Source organism: Venturia canescens, chromosome 3, assembly GCF_019457755.1.
Source record: "Venturia canescens isolate UGA chromosome 3, ASM1945775v1, whole genome shotgun sequence".
Taxonomy (NCBI): Eukaryota; Metazoa; Arthropoda; class Insecta; order Hymenoptera; family Ichneumonidae; genus Venturia; species Venturia canescens.
Window position 1 is genome coordinate 7,449,890 of NC_057423.1, and position 21,690 is coordinate 7,471,579.

Here is a 21,690-nt window from a genome sequence, read left to right on the forward strand (position 1 = left end):
CGGTTTTTGCCGTGTAAAATTGTCAAAAATTACGAATTTGGCGAAGTGAGTGAGAGAAAAATTGACTTTTTAAAACGAGAAGAGTTGAGATTACCGAAGAAAGAGAAAGGAGGAGAAAATAATTGAGAAGAAGGTCGGGAAAGTGAACGAAAAAAAATTAAGTTTAGGAAAATCATTGGAATTGGAAGGAAAATGAAAAAACTCGATAAAAATCATTGGGATCGAGTCACCAATGAGAAATTGGAGCGGGCGAAGCGAAAATAGTCGAGAATACACAAAAATCGTGAAATTTGTCCAATTTCCGTATTTCCTTAGTCGGCCCATACGCGTGGTCAGGCGCGAATCGTTGGCGCCGAGGGATCGATCGGAAGTGACGAGAATTTCAACGTATCGAATCGCGAGGAAACGCGCGGGGCTCGTTACGACAGGCTAATTTGGCGGGAAAAGAATTGACGGGTATGAAAAAAAAAGGTGGGAATGAGGAGAGTGGCGGGAAATGAGGAAAGGGGAGGGAAATTTTGAGACGAAAAAAGGCGCAGCGGAAAAAAAGGTGAGCGGAGGTCCCATGAGTCTGGGATTGCGTCAGACGCGGCTGAAAAGCACCTTTTCGATGGGGATTGTCATATACGTAGAAATGCGCTCCGGTATCGATCCTGTAAGTTTCCGTTGCTCGCGGTTCGGACTGTGGAGGGTGGCTCAGGGGTTGACGCAGGCGTAGAGCGGACTCCGCGTCGGAGAAAAGCTCGGCGAGTGAAAATGTTGAAAACAGCGAGGTTGATCGCGCAGTTGATTCAGTGTACGAAGGACGTCGCGAGTGGCAAGAGCGAGTCGGCGAAAGGGGCTTCGAGGGGTAGTCGAATCAAAATAAATGAAAATCCCGAGTCGGAGAGTAGGAGGAGCCAAAAATAAAAGGAAATAAAAGCGCGTGTCGAGAGAGAGAGAGAATTTCGCGGGGATTCGGCGAGGAAATCGTGCCTGAAATATCGAGGGGTTCGAGGGAGCGAGGAAAAAGGGGGGAAAAAGGCTTCGGAGAATCTGGAAAAGTTCGGGGCGGAGGTTAAAATAGTGCAAAGGCTCCCTCGAATATTAAGTATAGAAATAAAGTGCGAGAAAGTTATTGGATTGGATCTGAACCGTCAGAAACGCCACACGGTCCAATGTATAACGGTGTTGAGGGGGTCGAGATAAAAGCGAGCGTTAAAACAAGATGTCGTTGCCCCGGGAGTGGAGTTATCTTCAGGAGTCGTGTCGTACGATCGATCGGGGTCCGAAGGCCGAATCCACCTCGCGGGAAATGTGCCTCGGGGAGGATTCCGGTCTGGTTTATCCCTCGGAGTTGTCGGCAGCCTCGACCATCATCGATGAGAATATGAACCAATCGAATCAGCTGGGATCTCTGTTCTCCATTCACTCAGCCCCGGTCTTCGATCTCAACGGGGGCTGCACCGGAGGCGCTGGCATTTTGTCGTCTCCCACGAGGCCGGGCTCTCTCGTGGTACAAACGACCGCGACTTCGACCCCGATCGTCCCCCCGCACCTGCAGAGCCCTCCCGACACCATCGAGGACGACGACAACGACAATCTCCTGACCATTTCCAGCCTCACCGCCCGCCCTCTCATCGCTAAATCGCGCGAATTGCGATCCTCCAAATGTCACTACGAGAAAAAATACAAGCCTCGTCGCAGCCACCGAAGCGAGCACGACTGTCGGGAGAAGAGGGCCAAAAATATCCACTACGTTCCTCTCGACGGCGGCTACGGATGGATCGTCGTCTGCGGAGCCTTTTTCGTCCAGTTCTGGGTCGCCGGACTCGTCAAGTCTTACGGCCTTCTCTACGTCGAAGTCATGGAAACTTTCAGAGACTCCTCCGCCGCTGTCGCCTCCTGGATACCGGCCATTCTTTCCTTCTTCTGTCTCGCACTCGGTAAAATCTACTCCCCGGACTCCTCGCTGCATTTACAGCACGCCGAGCTTCCCCGATCCCCGAATCCCTGGTGCAGAACCACTTTCTCCTCCCTCGTCCACTTTCAATGCGCTTTTCCTTTCGATCAACCTCGATTTTCCCCTCCCTTTCACCACTTTCGCGAGCCTCGACTCTCCCGCAAAAGTTCCAATGATAGTGCAATCGATGGGAGCAACGTTTTTATCGTTCGATCATCGCGGCGCCAGTCGCCAGTATTTTTCTCTCGAAAGCACCCGCACGAAACGACCCTCCATTCAATTTACGTCCGATGAGCCATTTTTATCATTAAAGCATCGAAAATTCTTTCATTTTTTTCGTCTCATCGAGCTTGGAATGAAAATCCACTAAATTTGAAGCGCCATTTCGAACTATTTGCGAGAAAATCGACGGGTTATCGGGAAGGGTTTCTACGTGAAGCATTGAACGAAAAGTGAATAAATAAACGTAATTGGGCTTGAATCGGATTGGAAGAAGTTGCGAAATGTCATTATCGAATTATCGATTGTTCGAGGGAGTTTTTGCTGCCCTGCCCGCCGCCGCCGCCCCCCCACTCACCCTCCCCTCCGGAGAAGGGCGACGACGACAGTCAGGAAGTTGTTTCTTCTCAAGGGGTCAATAAAAAGAGCTTTTGATCGTCATAAGCAAAAGGTTTTTGCAGGGATTGCAACGAGGCGCATTCCACCTCGACGGCTGACCTATATTCTTGGGCTTTTTTCTCCCGATGGAGCTTTTCATCCCGACCTCCGTCGCGTCTTTTCACATCGGATAGGAAACCAACGCGCACGTGGATTTTTTACCCCTCGCGTTCGCAAAAGCCTCGCCACTCTCGATCCTCAATCTCCCTGAGCCTTTTATTTTCCACTCGATTTAAAAATTTATCGAATACTCCTAATGAGACTGCTAATGAGCGCGATCCTTTTCTTTCGTTCGAACATACAGCTCCGGTGACCAGCATGTTATGCCAAAAATATAGCTGCCGCGTGGTCGTTTTCATCGGCGGCCTCTTCTGTGCTCTCGGCCTCACGATCAGCTTCTTCGCCACGAGCCTCGTTCATCTTTTCTTCACTTTCGGCGTTCTCACAGGTTTGGCCCATTTAAAAAACCACATTTCAGATTGAGCGTTACTGTTTATTGAAGATTGATCGAAGGTTTATATTTAAATTTATCTATTTATTCAAACGTTTTGTCAAGTTCGATCAATCCTGTTGGACTGTAAAATCCAATTTTAGTGCCTCTCACGCGAAGTGAGCAATCTTCGAATGAAAAAAAATGTCGAAGGAGGAATTGTTGAGCGAATAAGTCTTTCGATATCGGAAAATAGTTCGCTTGCAACTCCGAATTTGAGAGAGCCGAAAACACGGATTTTTTCTAGCCTCTTCCGAGACGACGAAGAATTTCCTCAATAAATTCCACCGTGAAACGGTTACGATGAGAGAGAGACGAGTGAAAATCGACTCAGAATTAGGGAAAATCGGGCGAAGAGAATCGCTTGGAATTTAAGGCCTTCCGTGCACTCGCGGAACAGGCGAAAAAACGTGATTTTCTTCTTGATTTTATTTCGACAGAAAATGAATGTTTATTGAAAAACTGTGAACGACGCTCGTTAGCGCACGAGTTCGTGTACTTGTGCAATTTTTGTCGCAAAAAAATTCAAAAGCTGTATTCTAGAAGCACCTTTTTTGGAGCACCAGTTCGGTGGACGTGATAACTAAAAAACCATAAATCCGATCCATAGGAAATTTGCACCACTCATTTACGATAGTAATAGCTCGGGCCTGGACGAAGGATTCGTAAGAGCGTCGATTTTTAAAAAAATGCCGACAGTTTTACCAAAAATTCGTTTCCGAGGTGCTCATTTTCGGTTTTTTGTCACAATTTTTGTTTTCCCAACAAAATACGAAACCCCTCGTCCAGGGCCTGGCTCTCCTCATAATAAATAAGTGGTTTCTCAGTAATATTTTTAAAAGAAGGCACGATTTTGAGATAATCCCGTTCAAAGATTCATCAGAAATCGCACTTGAAGAGTATCTAATAAAATCTTCCATTTTCCCCCATCGCAAGTGCGTGCAAGCCCTTAAGAAAACAAGGCCCATTTAATCCTCGTTTTCTCACCAGTTTTCGAACAACCTTACGAAATTCCATGGTAAAATGTGTTAAAAAGCTGTCCTTCAAAACAGGAATCGGCGGTGGTTTGTCAACGACGCCAGGAATAATAATAGTATCGCAGTACTTCGACAAGCACAGAGCCCTGGCCAACGGGATATGCGTGTCTGGTACGGCGGCCGGGAGTTTCGTGTTTCCCCTGTTGATCGAGGCTTTGGTATCGAATTTTGGTTTCCACGGTACGATACTGTTGTTGGGTGGCTGCATGTTGCACGTGTGCGTGAGTGCGACGCTGTATCGTCCACTGGAGGACAATCCAGCGGCGCTGTTGGATTCGTCGGAGGCGAAAGGCTCATCGGAGGGTGGAAAAGGTCTGGAGTTCGCCGTGAGCGAGGAGCAGCAGCGGCAGGAAGAGCAGCAGCAGCAGCAGCAACAGGCGAAGCAGCAGCGACTCGAGCTTCTGTTCGCCAACGACACGACAACGAGACACAATTTACTGAACGAATTATTCAACCAGAAGAGCAGCGTCGTCGCCGTGGAGCTCACCGACAGCGAAGAGGAAAAGGACATAATGGGAGAGGCGATAAGAATGAAGCCGATTTCGAAAATTCGGAGCTCCAGCATCCTCCACAGCGTCGAAGACTTGAGCACGGACTCCACGTGCGTCTACAAAGCCCGAGCCTCCCTCAGGTCCCTCAGGTCATCAGCCGCCACCGTCGTTTGTCCCGCCGTTCCTCGAGAACCGATCATGCCCGACCAGGAATCCATCAACGCCGCTCCCCGCACTCTCTCACAAAAAATAGCCCTCTACATCGATCTCACCCTGCTGAAAAACCCACAATTCATCATGATGTGTCTCTCGGTCAGCCTCATGTCGACCGGAAGTCCTTACATGCTTTACTACCTGCCGGCTTACGTCCACGCCGCCGGATACTCCAAATCCGAAGCTGGATATCTCGTCGCCATCTCGGCAGCTCTCGATCTCTTTGGCAGACTGGGATTGGGGTGGTTGTCCGATTTGCAGCTGTTTGACCGACGAAAAGGATACATCGGAAGGTATTTTCTCCGGATGCGTTGACGTGGCTCATTTTTTTAACGAATTTACCAATTTTAGTTAAAATCGTATGCAAATTAGAGTGCTCTGGCCAAATTTACGTGCTTGAAAAGCTTTTCGATAAATCTGCAGAGCAGTATCGAAAAATTCTTCAAACAGGAAAGAAAAGACTTTTTTCTTCATATTTGGAGCATCGTGCATCGATGGCGAAAAAAACGCGAATTTTTCGTCTAAATTAAACGATTCAAAGAAATCTTTGCTCGGACCCGGAAAAAACGGATAAACGAAATTCAAATTCGTTTCGAAGGTTTTTTCTCCGGACCATAAGCTTTGCCGATGCTCGGAAAAAATGGGGATTTTCTGTAAAATTGAATCGTCAGAACACTTTATAATCTGGGCCCACGACAAAATATGCATCGTTCGTGAAAAAAGTGAATTTGTTTTTTCTAATCAAGCATCGTCGGCGCCGGGGTGGCTGTGCTCGCGATACCGATGGCTCACTCGTTCTACGTTCTCGCCTGCTCGGTCGGCATGTACGGGCTTTGCCTTGGATGCTGGTTCCTCCTGGTTCCCGTGCTTCTTGCCGATCAGTATGGCACCGACAAGATTTCATCGAGTTACGGGCTCGTGCGTATGTTCCAGAGCGTCGGGGCCATCTCGATACCGCCGCTTGCCGGTGAGCAACCAATTTTTCAAAATTTTCATGGCAATTCATCATCGAAATGTCTTTGGAAGGTTCGCATTCGTTGCGGGCTGAAAGAGTCGAATTTTCCACTCGAGGGCCGCATTATTTTCGAACCGTTTTTACTGTTTCATAGAATTTTCGCTATTGACCAATTACGAAACGATAAAAAGTGTCATTGCCTCGTTATTTCGGTATTTATCGAACCGCGAACGATCGGAAGGAATCGAGCGATCTCCGAGGCGACGAGAGCCTCGAGATTCTATCGCAATCGGAAATTTAACGACAGAGACTTTCAGCCAAACGTTCCAACGAAGAAGTATCTTCGATTCTCTCAAAGCGGCGATTTACACAATTTTTCGTTCCCTGGAAGCAAGTTTTTTGGGAAAATATTGGAAAGCACCAGGGACTCGATCCCTTCAACGGGGTCGACAAGACCCGGATTCCGATAGAAAAATTCGTGTTTCTCAATCGTTCGAATCATTTTGTAGTATCGCGAATGAGCAGAGTTTAAATGTTTTAGTAAAAAAACGAGAACAAAAAAATCAAAACAGATCGAAACAAATTTATTTTCACTTTTATTTCTGTTTCGTGAGGTTTGCACGACTCAATATTAAGGGCTACGAATTTCGCTATTTTTCTGTTGTCATACAAACTTGTTATTTCCATTTTTTCGAAAGATTTTTGAGTACCAACGAGTAACGTTTTACTCCCTCAATGTTTTACAACAACAAAAAAAGCAAAGAAACTCAAATTGTTTTTTGGTAACATTGGAGTCGCAACAAAAATGATTTAATTTTCAATGCTCGGAAGTCGAAACATAATTTTGGTACAAAAGAAAAATGTTTGCATTATTTTCTACCACGCACAGAAATGCAAACAGCGAAAAATTAGCAATTTTCTCACGTAATTTGATATTTGAATTTTTCATTTAGTCAAAGTTCGCGATTGTCGCGAGTGTATTATGAAAGAGAGAAGAAACTCGTGTGACCTCGGATGCTCGCGGGAATCTAATCGATACGCGATATCGGCCACGTGGTACTCCGCGTATCGCTCCGTCACACATCACGTTACGCGTCAATGCGATGAGCAGTTTTATATTTTTATTTTTATTTTTTTTTTCACCACGAGACGAGACACCACGAAAGGCTCGAGCGAGAAGCGTTTCGAGGATGAAATTCGCATGTTTCTGATCGTTTTGGCCAGCATCAAGGTTTTTCCTCGATTTTGTTGTTGTTTCGTTGGAATATTGAATCATGGAGTGTGCCAATCTCATTTTGGGGAAACGGAAAGACAGAGAGGGAGGGAGGGAGGATGACAAATTTTTATGGTCGTTTGACGAGCGATTTTATCAGAGGCTACTTTATCGTTTCGTGTCATCCCGCCGTTTCGTGTTGTGTTGCCAAAATCTTCATCGAGTAAAATCGTTTGGTCTCGTTGAAAAAAATCATTTGAAATTGGACTTTTGGGGCAATTTTGATTTCGAAGATTTTTTTACTTTTTTTCTAATTGCTCAACAGATTTTTCCACTCGCTTGTACGAATCGGCGATTCGATAGGTTTGCTCGTGGGGATAAAATGACAAGAATTGAATTCGTTCGTCGAGTCTGAGTCCAGAAAAAATGTCGCGACTCCAAATGCCGATTTCTAGCAACTTTTCATTCTTTACTCCGCGATAGAAAATATGAGTTTGTTTAGTTTTAGTACGCGCAGAAAAAGTGATCGGAATTGAAAAAAAAATTGGAAAAACACGCTGAAAATTTATTCGACTTCGAATCGTTTCCAACTCTTTTTTCATTTACGATTTTTCGTTCGGGAAGCTGGAACAAAAAACATCATTGAAACTCAATTCGTTCGATTGCGACGCGCGTGGGTAAAAAGCTTTTTTGCTTTTCGAGTGGGTGGGCAAAAGCATTTTCTCCACGCGAGCAAACTCGGTGTATCGGTTTTGGGAATAACTCGCTGCTGCATGCGAAATTAACGAAGCCCCTGCGGTACTAATCAGCCCCGAAGCTTCGGTCTGGCAACCTCTCGATTGCGTCATACCACCCATTTTTCTTCCTGCTCTCTCTTGCACATTTTCTTCTTTCTCATTATTCTCGAGTGGCACTTTTTTATTTCCTCCCCGGCGGACAATCCTCCTATTTTTCTTTTTTTTATTCAATCTTCGATACCGCTCTCGTCGCAATTATTCGCTTTTACGAGCTCGAGCGCTCGGCCCATATAATCTTTTTTTTATCACTTCCAATTTCACTATATTCCATCGACCGAATTAGAGGAATAATAATAAAAAAAAGCGCCTCCCCTATGACGATACCCTGAAAGCGATCAAATAGAATGAAAAAAATTGAAAAATAATCCAATGAAATGAAGAAAAGTTGAGAAGTAACCAAATAAAATGGAAAAAAAGTTGAAAAATAATCAAATAAAATAGCGAAATTGAACAATTCCTTTCTCAAATAAACAAATTGAACGAAATTTTGTTTATAAACGAGCGAAATGAAAGAAAAAATTGAAATTTTTGACAAATGAAATGAAATGCAAAAAGTAAAAAACTAAATAAAACGAAAGAATTAACGAGTGATCGAACGAAGTGAAAAATAGCGATTGAAATTTTTTTATCTCCGAGCTTTGTGTGTTCGTGGGAGCAATAAAATCGCTGAGTACTCTGCGGAGGGTTGTTTTCGCAACTTGTCGCAAGATGTTGCGGAAGCCCTCGTCGGCAACGACGCCGACAAGGTCGAGTCTCGAAAATGACAATTATCCACGTAACAAGGCCACCGAATATTTGTCATTCGTTGGAGGAAAAAATGTGGTCGGAAGGAGTGACGAGGAGGTGAAAAAATTGCCTCGGGCGAAAAACCACTTGTGCGCTGTTCGCGCACGTTGTCGGATCACGTATTCTGGGACACAGGAAAAGCGTTCGCTTTTTCCCCTCGGTGCGAGTCGCCCCCTCATAAAAAAGCTGAGAAAACGTGAGAAAATCGTTTTCAGCACAATTTCATTGGCTTTTCGTCCAATAAATAAAATCATCGGGGAGAAAAAAGTAGAAAAAGTTCTCTTCGGAAGGGAAAATTAAATGTTGGCTCGCGATCGCTCGACGCGGAATTTTCTGTCGGACCGTCGTCGCTTTATTACTGCGTTCGTTTAAAACGAGGGCTGCGACTGTTGCAACGCCGAGAATCTTCCGTGAGCGACTTACGTAATCGTTTTCTAGGCTTTCTTCGCTCGGTGATTCACCGCAGGATTTCCCGCTCGGGCTTTCGACGGAAATTCACCGAAGACGGTCTTCCCCGTTTTTTTCCTAGCCGCGAATACCGCAGCCACGCAAAATCAATTTTTATTGAAATTCGCACTTGGACTCGAAATACGATTCGAACGAACGAAAGATTCGAATCCGAAGGAAATCGATTTTCATTGTGAACGTCGATTTATAGTCGCAGAATTCTCTCGAAATCCAAAAATTTTAACTGACTTTAAACTCGACTCGAGTCAAAGTAAAATAAATCTTGAAATGTTGTTAAAATCGAATCGAATTTTGTGTTGAATCGTAAAAATAATCGTAATTCTATTGAATTCCAAGTTCCACAGAATCTTAGAAAATGAAAAAAGATCGAAAAGTCCCGAAAAAACCTTTTCGGCTCAAGGTCAAATGTTTTTTTCAACTTTCCACTGCGAAAAACCTCAAACCAAGAAAATTGGAGAAAGAGAGTGAGAGCAGGTGAGTCGATAAGTTCAGCCAAGTGAATAGTGCCCTGTCAAGGTCAATGCTACGCCGGGAATAGCCGCGATACGGCGATCGATGTGGCGAGGCGAGCGAGCTAAAGAGGAGCGAGGAAGATGCTCGGTGCGAGAGATAAAAGTTAAAAAAGCGAGATCGATGGGCCGAACGGAGCGTTGAAGTGGGATTCGAGGAAAAGCAGCCGGGCAGCTTCCAGCTTCGTAAAGCTCGTCGAGAGCCACGGTGACGTAACAACAACTTTAGCGTCCGCGAGGACCAAAGGCACTTCGCGTTTCAAGTTTTTCCACGATTTTCCTCATTTCCAGACCGTTTTCTCGCGAATAAATCATCAAAGTAAATAATAAAAAGGAGTAAAAAATAATCGAATCTCGACGGAGCGCGAGCTCGCGAGACGAAAAATATTTGCTCGTCGAAGAGCCAGCGATTAAAAAAATCAATAATTTATCCTTTTCGATAATCGGTAAACGAAAGAATACGAAAAAACAAGCAAGCACAATTGATCTTCTACTTTTTATCAGCACCATTCGATAATATACGAGGTCTTGATGCTTCGCCTCCTCGCGGAGAGAACCCGGGCGGCTCGAAGCGCGGAATCATGCTGATTGACTCGCCCCCACGGGGCTCGATCTCTCGCTCTAATTTTCTCCCCTTTCGTCTGCCCCAACCAACTTCCCTCTTATCGCATTCTCCAAAGCAATTACTCCCCCTTTATTCGCCCGTACCGAACATTCTGATAAACGCGATTATTGCTCGAAGACGATTAAAATCAATTGGGTCACCTCTCGGACGCGAAGTACTGCTCGAGACTCGGCCAGAGAGCTTGGAACTTGAGAACCGCCGAAAAATTCATCGAAGTTCATTTTTTTCTTCATTCAGATTCCCATTCATTGGTTGCTATATAAAGCAAAATTCATTTGCGAACGATAAATTATGAGTTTTTGTTACGCGCCCATGAACTTTCGGTCCCAAAGTCGAATGAGTTTAACTACATTTAAAATCCATTGGAAAAGTTCAAATTTTAGTAATAGAATTATGAGTTATGACAAAAAAGGAAACTGCGATGAAATTTTTTCGTACACGAAAGTATTACTCGAAACAGCAATTCGAGGCAAAACGAGAGAACTGAAAATATAATTCGACTGGGATATACTAGAAAAGGAGAAATTGCACTGGAGTGAAAAATTTCGATGAAATGTGAAAATATTTGTTAAGGAGCGAGAAATTCGAGGTTGAAGTGGGCCAATTGTTTCTCATGATTTCAGGCTACCTGCGGGACGTGACCGGAAGTTATTCGGTGTGTTTTCTGTGCATGGGGACGTGCATGGTCCTGGGCGGATTGCCTCTGCTGCTGGTGTCGTCGGAAATAGTGCAAAAGTCGACGAGCACGCTTCAAGTGAGCGTGACGGATGAGGCCAGCAAGGAAGCTCCAACAGTCGTGACCAAAGAATAATGAAAAAGTAACAAAACGAAGTGGGAGGAGAAGAAAAAACGGAAGAACGATGCGCGCACTCGGCTGTATTCGAAGCTCTTTGAGTTCGTTGATTTTCTCGGCCGCGAGCGAAAATTGTCTGCCACTTTTCGTCTCGTCGTCGGCTCATTTATCAATTTTTATTATTTTTATCTTCTTTTTGTATTCTTACACGGATGTCGAAACGCGCAGAAAAGCAAAAAAGAGGCTCGTGAAGTGAGAGAGAAAATGTGTGTGCACGTGCGAGAGCGAGAGCGCATGGAACTTTGAAAATTGTTTATCGAATGCAGAGAGAAAATGAGTGAGATGACAAACGATAGGAAATAAAGAAAGGGACCGAGTTACTAGGCTTCCCGAAAACTACTGTAACGGCTTTTCTCCGAACGCCCGTTTTTTCCCCGGCCGGAGAAAAGAGGCGCTGGAATCAATGAAACATGAACTAGGAAGCGAAAACGACGTGGAGCTGAATGGGTGAGAGATTTACGATCGCCCTTATTGACGTAATAAAAACGAACGATTATTAACTACTCGCTTTTCGGCTTGGTTATTTTCCAAATTTCCAAGGACCTGCTGACGCGGGCTCACAGTACTCCGGGAAGGAGTCAAACTTCACCGTTCGGGGCTCGAACTTTTCCTGGGTCGAGGTTCCAAGTGCTCGAGCCTCCGGAACTTAGGGTGCTCGTAACTTTTAAAAAAACTCGTAATTTTTCAACTCTTCTGCCTTTTTACGCGCTCTGGGTCCACGGGGCCCGATAGAATTACGCGGTTTCCTCTAATTTTCCAGTGAACTGCGCGAGGACATTGAAAAACTCGTAATTTTCGAGCTTTTCAATATTTCTCTGCCCATTTATGGGCTCGATAAGAAATTTTTGTAGCGTTTTGTTTGAAGCGTCTTTTGTTTTCGCCAAAAAATTTCAGCGCCTCAACGAGGAGGAGCGGGCGCGCGGGCGGGCCTCTGACAGGAAAAAAAGAAGAAACGTCAGCCGGCTGTCAAAGTTTGTCGCGGCAGCCGCAAGTGCGGGGATAGTTGAGCGAGTAAAATAAGCTCAGAATTGACCGAGCAACAGTCCAACCGCGGTGGCCCAAGTAAGGAAATCGGAAAGATCGAAAACGCTGAAGAGGGATCGTAAAAGTAGGAAAAAAAGTGAGGAAACTGAGGCTCCGAAGCCGAGGGAAGAAAACTTGAGAAAAGAGCCTTTTTGGCGTTACGAATGGACCTCGCCGAAGCTGCTGCTCGCGAGCGATGGCAACTTCGGGATTCACGAAATAGTCCACGGTCCGTTCGCGTCGCCCAGGTTGGTCAGAGCCTCGCCATGCGTACTTGTTGATTCCTCGCGTCCGGGAATCGAGGCCCGTCCGTGCCAGAAGAGCACGCGATTCCGCACCGGGATCCCCGACCCCTGGAGCGAGTACCTCGCGCTTCGAGGTTTCTGTTCATCGTACGACAAGAGAACGGCGAGGAGGCACTTGAGATTGGGCTGCGACAGGGTCCGCTTGACGGAGGCAGTTTGGAACGATCTGGGACTCAGCCTGACGCAGGGGATCCCCGACCCTTGGAGGACTCGTCCCCGCGAGCTCGGCGAGCTCCCGGACCGGAAGAAGCGAGGAAAGTCGAGAATCAAGCTCCGCGGGGCTTCCAAGGACTCGAGCGAGCCGCGGCGGAAGAAGCTCCCGGCGGAAAACTCGGCGGAACATCCGAAGAAATTGGAGGAATTAGAAGAAGCTTCGAGAGCTAATAATTCACCGAAGAAAAGCGTTGCCAGCGAGGAAATTCGGGACGCGAAACCGGGCGAAATGGGGACTCGAGCCGAGTCGAAAAGCCTCGAGGAAAAGGCGAAACCCGGCATAAAATTCCGCCCCGAGGAGCCTCCCCTGACCCGGCATCACTGCAGGGTCTGCAGACCGGAAGTGAGCCCGACCACGTGCCCGAGCGCGCCGAGGGACCAGGCCAACTTCTGGCGGTGCACCCGCCACCAGCCCGGAGCTTCCTACCGCCTGGAAGCTTCGCAAAAGTGCGAGGGCTTCGAGACCGTCGAACCCGAGGACTTTTCCTGCCCCTGGAACCGCGGCGAACACACCGTTTCCGGCATGATGAAGAGGCTGCTCTGGAGCTGGAAGGGGAAGGTTCCACCGAGGCTCGAGGAGCTCGAGGCCTCGGGGGACGGGAAAACCTCGCAGATCAATCTCGTCTGCTGCCGGTGCGAATGCCCTTATTTAAAAGCTTGCGACTTCGATAAGGGCCGCTTCGAAGGGAGCGGAAATGGAGGACTCCGCGGAAGCTGCCTCTGCGAAAAGTGCGTTCGGAGGAGGGAACGAAAGGGGTTGAAGAAACTGGGGAAATACGAAACCGAGGGGAAGAAAAGCGGCCGGAAAGTTGGCGGGGGAGCAGAGAAAATCTCCCCGGAAATCCCGGGGACGAGCGCGGTCACCGAGGACTGCCAAATCGGAGAACTCTCGAGATACATCAGCCCGGAGAGCGGCGCGACCGCGGACATCTCCGACGCTTCGAACCCGGCGAACCCCGGACTCGAAGCCGCCGCCGTCACCTCGTCGACGTTCATTCAGTTCATGAAGGAAAAACCGAAGAAATTCAACCCGGAAAAAGCCGGCGGCGAGGAGCCGAAGAGCCTGGCGACTCGTCGAAAAAACCCGCGGAAGGGGGGCAAAAAAAATGGCGACTCGCGGGGCCGCGGAAAGCACGTGACCTACGAAGAGCGATCCGGAGGAAGCCGGACGCCGTCGGATCCTTCGGACCCGAGCGACTCGGCACTCCCGAAAACGTCCGAAGCCCCGAAAACTCGCGAGGAGTCGAAGGAAACCGGGAGTCTTTCGAAAAGGCTTGAAGATCCTCCGATTTCCGCTCGATCGAAGAGCGCTCGCGAGGCCCCGAACAACAGACAGAAAAACTCCGGAGTCGAGCCCGCCAAAAAACCAGTCGCCAAGAAACCGGAAGCGGCTCGGAGGAGGCCAAATTCATCACGAAAAACTCCCCCGAGGGAGCCGCAAACCGATTCGGTTTCGGAGTTCCGCGAGCGGCCACGGCAAAGCGGAAGCGAATCTCGGAAACGTCGGCAAAGCCTTTTCCCCGAGTCCGAAGCGTCCGGAGGCTCCCCCCCGGAAAACGAGGCTCGAACTCTCCTCAGGCGTGATCCCGTCGAAGCCTTCGTGCCCCAGGATTCCGACGAGGGACGAAACGACCCCGACGAGCCGGAGCTCGAGTGCATTCCGGAGGAAAAGAAAGCCGGCTTCCCAGGCTGCTCCGCTTCGATCGCGGCTCCCCAAGAAACTACATTTTCGGGCTCTTCCCCGGCCGAGGGGAAGAAGAGGAGCGTGCGAAGATGCCGCTCAGAAACTTGCGCGAGACGCAAACTCCCCGCGGCCCTCGAAACCGATCACTTGATTTTACAGTCTTACAACGAAACGGAGGACGACGACCTTGAAAAATAAAGTCCCACGACGACCAACGGTTTTTTGTATTTATCGAAAAAACATTAGTTCGATTTAGGAGAAGATCGAGGCAGATTTCGATTGATAACGTTCAAGGACGAGCCGGCTCGGCGACTCATTTTCGATAATCGAGCGCCTCATCGCGTCCGATCGAACATATCGGTTTACGTAACTTTCGTGGTGTTTATCGAACCGCGAACGATCGGAAGGAATCGAGCGATCTCCGAGGCGACGAGAGCCTCGAGATTCTATCGCAATCGGAAATTTAACGACAGAGACTTTCAGCCAAACGTTCCAACGAAGAAGTATCTTCGATTCTCTCAAAGCGGCGATTACACAATTTTTCGTTCCCTGGAAGCAAGTTTTTTGGGAAAGTATTGAAAAGCACCAGGGACTCGATCCCTTCAACGGGGTCGACAAGACCCGGATTCCGATAGAAAAATTCGTGTTTCTCAATCGTTCGAATCATTTTGTAGTATCGCGAATGAGCAGAGTTTAAATGTTTTAGTAAAAAAACGAGAACAAAAAAATCAAAACAGATCGAAACACATTTATTTTCACTTTTATTTCGATTTTGCGAGGTTTACACGATTATTAAGGGCTATGGACAGTGTAAACGTTGGAATTTGCGTGTTTTCCTGTCGAGGCTCGATCGCAATCGGAAATTTATCGATAGAGCGTTTCAACCAAACATTCCAACGAAAAAGTATACTCGTTTCTCTCAAAGTGGCGATTTACTTTCTTGCTTCACTCTCGGAGACCTTGGAAAGTACCGAGCAGTGTCCGGGCTCCGAGGCAAAATTTTTCATTCAAGCGAGTTTTTTCCAATCGCCATAAGCTCCCGTATTAATTATGCCACTTCTGAAGTTTCAATTATTTATTAAATGCTCGATAAGCTGACCTGAATTTTCGCCAATCTGTTCCCACGCACTTTGGATTTACTGCCGTTCAAGGAGGCTGGATCGCCAAATAAATATAATCAGAATTTGATCAAATTTCGTGATAACATTCTTTAGTATCAAAAACACAATTTTTTTCAAGTTTTTTTACCACATGGAAGTCGAATAATTGAGCGTTAAATCGAAGTTCTCATGCACGATATTATGTAATCGATATAAAGTATGTGCTTGTACACGTGAACTTTAATGTTCAATAACTCGAGAGCTTGTGGCAAAAGAAACTAAAAAAATAAACATTGTCTTATATATTTTTGAAGAACACAGTTACCAAATTTTATGAAATTCTTTATGTTTTCAACATGCTTTAGCATGGCAACATTGTGTCGTCGCGATCCACCCTCCTTAAAATCGGTTATTCGTAGAATATTCGGATTCGTGAAAGAAATATCTTGAGGAAGTTGAGGCGCTAGAAAGAAAATGACGTCATCGCTTTTAAGAGTATGGATCAGTCGACTAACCTCACTTGGAATTTTTGAAATTGAAATTCTCTGACACGGTTTGACCGATTAAAAAAAGGCTCTGTCAGCCTACGCAGAACGATGGCAAAAATCGACTGACAGAGCCTTTTTTTAATCGGTCAAACTCTGTCAAAGAATTTTGATTTCGAAATTTGCAGCTATCTCTCTCGCACTCACGGTTGCGATATACCGACTGATCCATCCTCTTAAATCGATTGCATCTTGCGAAGTGAAGTGTCAAAAAAACAGTCAAATTTTCAGACAGCTTGGGAGCCTCGTTGCTGAGAAAAATCAATAACAATGTGGACCAAATAACTTGTAACCTTAAGTCAAGAGACATTCAGTGTCTCCGTTAAAAAAGATGCCAAAAATATTAAATTTTTTGGACAACGTGAGCAAGGCTGGCTGAATGATGTCAATTTTTTTCAGATTTATTAGGAGATTTGCTGAGATTATATTAATTATGATCTGCTTATTCCCGTGCAGTTTTTGAGGCTAGGATCGTCACCGTCCGTGTGTTTTCGGACTGAGCTTTCACCTTAAGGAAGTTGAGGCATTAGAATGAAAATGATGTCATCGCTTTTAAACCGAGTGCATCTTATAAAGTGTGAAGTGTAAAAAAAAATCAGTTAAATTTTCAGACAGTTTAGGAGCGTCGTTGCTGAGAAAAATCAATAACAATTTGAGCCAAATAACATGTAATGTTATGGAAGTCAAGACACATTGAGTGATATCTCCGTTAAAAATGATGCTAAAAATATGAAATTTTTTGGGCAACATGAACGAGGCTTGCCGAATAATGTTAATTTTTTTCAGATTTATTAGGAGATTTGCTGAGATTATATTAATAATAATCTGTTTCCCGTGCAGTTTTTTGAGGCTAGGATCGTCACCGTTCGTGTTTTCGACTGAGCTTTCACCAGTTTTTCGTCTTTTTTTCCCCAACTTTTCTTTAAAGTGTATGCAACATTGGCAAACTGTGAACTGGCCCAACTTTTGAAAGGTACAGGTCATAACTTTTGGGTTAAAAAATGACTGTACGGCCTCAAGTTGCAGCAAATGAAACCACGACGCTGAAGTTTCCAACGTTGGAGTCCCCAACGAAATGAATGAAAATAAAATGATTTATCCATCAGTTTTTTATTTCACGAATCATAATTGTGTAGATTGAAAAAATACAAAGTACAAATTCGACTGGAAATAAATTGGAGAATTACTGGAATTATTGGACAGTTTTTTAGATCATTTCGTTGGACTCCAACGTTGGAAACTTCAGCATCGTATGAAACCGGATAAATTTCATGATACAGAAATTCAATGAAAGAGAAAAAATTGGACGAAAAAATCCAAGCGATTATTATTTTGGTATGACATTTAAAAAATTAACCCTTAATGCGCATCTGGGCTCAGGTTGACCCCAAAATTTTTTTCTCACATGAATAGCATTTACAGATGAGCATCTCGTAAGTAAAACCCCCAATGTTAAGAAATCGTTATCCCCTCTCTAAAAGTAGGGAGCTTCATACTCCAAAATAAATAGACTTTTTGGAACGGTTGGAAAATGGACTATTTTCCCCTTAAAGCGTGGACCCTTGTCTGTAAAGCTCTGTAAGGATTTATTTAAAAACTCAAAATTTAATTTTTTACGAGATATTTAACCTAAAAAGTACTTTTTACGCGCACTATCAACTTTGAGCACGTTTTTCAACGATGAAAATAGATTTTTTTGGAAATCCGACTTTGCAGCCTCAAAGTTGGATAAATTCACTGCAAAAAGTGAGTAAACCTTTTATTCCGAAAAGCGCATAGTTACCGAGATATTCGATGTCAAAAATGACCTGGGCTCAAAGTGACCCGATGTGCGCGAAATGTCTCGCTGTGAATAAGGTGTGCACACCAAGGGTTAATTTTCCAATCGAATTTACCTTTTCTTCGTCGTCGGAAAATCACGGGAGCGTAAAAAATTTGCGATCGTTCAATGTCAAGTGAAATCAGTGATTTTCATTATTTCGTAATATTTTTACTTTTGTGACGTTTACAGAAAAAATGTTGAGTTAATCGCACTCTGTGATAGCGCAGTTTCTACGTTATCAAAAAAACGCAGAAAATGCTGCATAGTTAATGTTAATTATCGAGTACGAGCAACGCGCTTCTGGCGACGATAAAATTTGGGTCGTTTCCAACCTCGTAGGACGCTTTCTTAGAAAAATGCGCTGGGAACACGGACTCGGGAGGCGCGAGCGTAAGTAACGAGGCGGGGGTAATTAAGACTGGCGGAAGTGTCGAGCTCGTGTTTCATGAATTGTCACGAAAAGACATTGCGTCTCGTTCGCGGTAAGAATTTCTCGAGTAGCGACGTGCGCGCTCGAAAGAATGTGAGCGGAAGCGCAGGGGCAACGAGATTTTCCGGAGGCGATCGATCGTCGCTTTTCAATGAAACTGCGCTGCGGACTCGATTCCATTGAGATCCGGAAAAAAACTGGTTTTCTCGGGAGTACTCCGGGACGAGTGAGGAAAGAACGCGGCTAAAAAAGAAGGCAAAGGTCGGGAGTTGAAGTTTCGCAAGATTTTGATGAATTTCGCGTGTTTCGTTTCACGCAACGATTCACTCGGGGGCGAGAACGTAAAGAGGGTCATTTTCATCAACGAAATTGGCCGGCCCCGCCCCCCTCTCTTTGCTGAGAAAATAAACTTGATTTATTAATAAGTTCCACTTCAACGTTCATCGCGTTACTCGTCACTCGAAAAAACGAAACAACTTTTTTGCTCTTTTCATGATCAAAGAAACGATTGAAATTTATTCTCACAATTATTCAAATCATGCGTAACTTTTTGTTGAGATCGATCAATTTTAATATAATGATAGCGCGCAAAATACTTTCGTAGTTAAACCGTCAAGCGAAATGTAACAACCGCCATTTTATATTATATGCGTATGCATATATCTGTATTTTAAATCAACTGGCTCATGCTGTCGTTGTCAAACCTCCCCGCGTTTGTGACGTTATTACTAGTTAACCTCAAATATGTAAGTGTTACTTTTTCCATTCCCAAGTGATTTTCACCGGTAACAAGGCATCATTGACATCCGAAAACATTAGATTTCTTATTCTCGTTTTTGACTCTTCAAAGTTGGGAGGATCCTACTTTATTAAACTCAAGTAGTCGCGGAAGTGTGCCTGCCACAAGAGCCTATGTATAACCTCAAAAAATGTGATTTTCGTTGATTGGTTTCTCGACAACTGGACGGTGGATAATTCCGGGAATAGATACACGCTGTACATTTCTAGAATTTAAACTATTGACGTTTGAATTTTCGGTTTCCATTAGATTCGCGTGAACTTAAAATATAGAGATTTTCCTTTTTCGCCGTGGAAATAAGAAGTGTTTTTGTTCGTTGAGAGGTCAGCGATGAATATTCTTCTATATGAGCGATAAGAAATAAGGTCGAGTGTGTCGATGCGTAGTAAACAGACGACGAGTCGTGTGGAAAAAAACAATAGCGATGGTACACACGCATCGGTCTCGATGACGCAATCGATTCCTGAGACTTTCGTTTATCGCCGACCCCGCCGCCGCTACAACGTCCAACAATATTGGCCGAGCTTCAATCGCTACACCCCATCGAGATATGCCCCATTATTATACGATCGCGGATGCTCTTATTTCTCTCTCGTTCTCGATCTAGAACTGCGTGTTAGTGCCCTCGTAATTCATCCTTAAGACTCTTAATCGGTGTTAATCGTCTTCGAGAAATTTATCTTTCTACGTAGAAGAGACCGAGGCAAAGCTTGAAAAATTACGAAAATGCACATTCGTTTTTTGAATTTTTACGAATTTTTCTAACGAAAAATTGAATTTCTTCTTTCAGATTTTTCTCAATCTTAAAGTAGTTCGGCCGCTCGGTAAAGTACGGCGAAGGCCCACTTTTTTGCGGTAAATCATAGTTTACGTGCTGGAGCTTCGGAAAAGTTTATATCGCCAAGAAAATTTATCACAGATTCCGTTTATTTAAAAAAAAAAAAACATTACCTTACGGGGCTTCTGAGAAAGAAAACATGAAAAAACTTAGTTTTTAACGTGTCGAAAACGGATGTCAGTCATTACGTTGAACTGCTGATAACAGCTGATTGAACTTCGGGCAAATTCGGGAATCGCGGAAATTTCATCAAATTTTTTTTGAGACTGACTCACGTCCTTTCATTCGTCTAGTAGCTTCGCTTTTTTTTAACGAATTGACCATTTCTTTTTCTCGAGGCCATTACACCGATATAAACTTTCTTCCGCGCAAAAAAAATGTTTTCTAGGTTATGTGTATTTCAAGCGTCACCGTTACCGACTCGATCATTAACTAGTCAAGTTGAAATATAAATTTCATCTTTTATGATATCTTTCAAGCATTTTATTACATTCTTATGATAAAATTATTCTCAATCTAACTGTTCATTTATTTTATTAATAATTTAGACTTGAAATAAATCAACATAAAGTAGTTGCTAACTTGACTAGTCATAAAACGGCCGAACTACTCCTTTAATTTTATTTTTTTTTTAAATTTCTTCTCTCAAATTTCTTAAAATGATTTTTCATATAAAATGGGCCAGTGGCTCGAATTTTTTAAATAATTATGGCAGCTGAGATCGCGACATGGGGACACCGGACAAAGCCAGTTTCGCGTGTGGACCCGTGGGACACTGGTCGCGCAACGGCCCGGTCGAAAGTCTGACTCGCAAGAGAACGAATTGGGACAGTGCGATAAAATACGAGACGCGAATAAATTGAGGGCGTAATAATAAAATGGAACACTTAAAAAAGGTACGCGTCAACAGAAAGATGGAAGCTGCGGAAACGAGTATTTGAGGTTAAATCGATGACGTAAAAGCGCAGTGTTTGGATATAAAATAGAGCACCGGGCGAAACTGAGCTGAAGAAAAAGCTTTCAAGGTGAGGAAACAAAATAAAAGTGTAAGGCTGCGCGAGGTGAGAAAAAATGTCTTCCGTACGAGAATAATTCTGAGAAAAATTGAGAGTCGTGGAACGTGAAACGTCACCCGCGTGTCGAACGCGCACGAGCTGTAAAGTTGAGCGGCAGACAAAGCGGCGTCGGTCAAAGTTTTACTATAGCAGATTTTTATTATAGTTTTCGAACAAAGGCAAAACCACCTGCTTCTCTATTCGCTCACATTTTTCCACCGAACAAAGCGCCCCCTCCTTCTCCTCGACGCAGTTTTATTTTTTCCGAATTATTTTTCTTCCGTTCGTTAATTCCGTATTGCTGTATTTATATGATCAAACGATGGCAATTACTTATCTCAAAGTGGTCTCACGTTATTGCGTCACTCAGCATGATCGCTTTTGCGCTCGTGAACACGTGTTTGCCACGAGAAAGAGAGAGGAAAGAGGGAAAATGGAAGACACAAAATCAGTTCGAAATACGCGTTACGTGGTTCCTGCGCGTGGCGATCTCGCACCATCGGCCTCCCACGGCCCTCCGCCTGCTGTCTCTTTCCCAGAATTACTCATTTCGAAGAAATGTGTCATTCGGTGACACGTATAATGTACAGAAAACAAGTATGTAATAAAATAATCACGAAACTGACACACCAAATGAAGTTATTTATTTCAGGCGCGTAGGATAAGAACTTCCGAGTTGGAAAAATTCATTTTTATTCACTTTTTCGTGTTATATTTATTTTACCACCCTATCAGCGCTTCATATTGGACGTGAGTTTTCTCAACTATTCATTCTCAAACCGTAAATTATTCAAATTGTGGCGAAGTCAAAATTTTGACTACATAACCTCGAAGAATTGA

General features: G+C 44.6%; 1 protein-coding gene across 1 annotated transcript; it reads left to right on the forward strand.

The window, feature by feature from the left end:
* Positions 1–767: 767 nt before the first annotated feature.
* Sln (Silnoon) lies at positions 768–11,539 on the forward strand. Its single transcript, XM_043414621.1, has 5 exons — positions 768–1,925; positions 2,904–3,047; positions 4,142–5,123; positions 5,577–5,797; positions 10,807–11,539. Exons 1-5 carry the CDS (start codon positions 1,208–1,210, stop codon positions 10,992–10,994), a joined length of 2,253 nt encoding a protein of 750 aa, XP_043270556.1. The 5' UTR covers positions 768–1,207; the 3' UTR covers positions 10,995–11,539.
* Positions 11,540–21,690: the final 10,151 nt, after the last annotated feature.

Bases quoted from the DNA above. Each gene is read 5' to 3' on its own strand.
- Sln (XM_043414621.1), top strand. From the start codon at position 1,208: ATGTCGTTGCCCCGGGAGTGGAGTTATCTTCAGGAGTCGTGTCGTACG. The intron at 1,926-2,903 runs GTAAAATCTACT...TCGAACATACAG, and splicing joins CTTCTTCTGTCTCGCACTCG to CTCCGGTGACCAGCATGTTA. The intron at 5,124-5,576 runs GTATTTTCTCCG...TTTCTAATCAAG, and splicing joins CGAAAAGGATACATCGGAAG to CATCGTCGGCGCCGGGGTGG.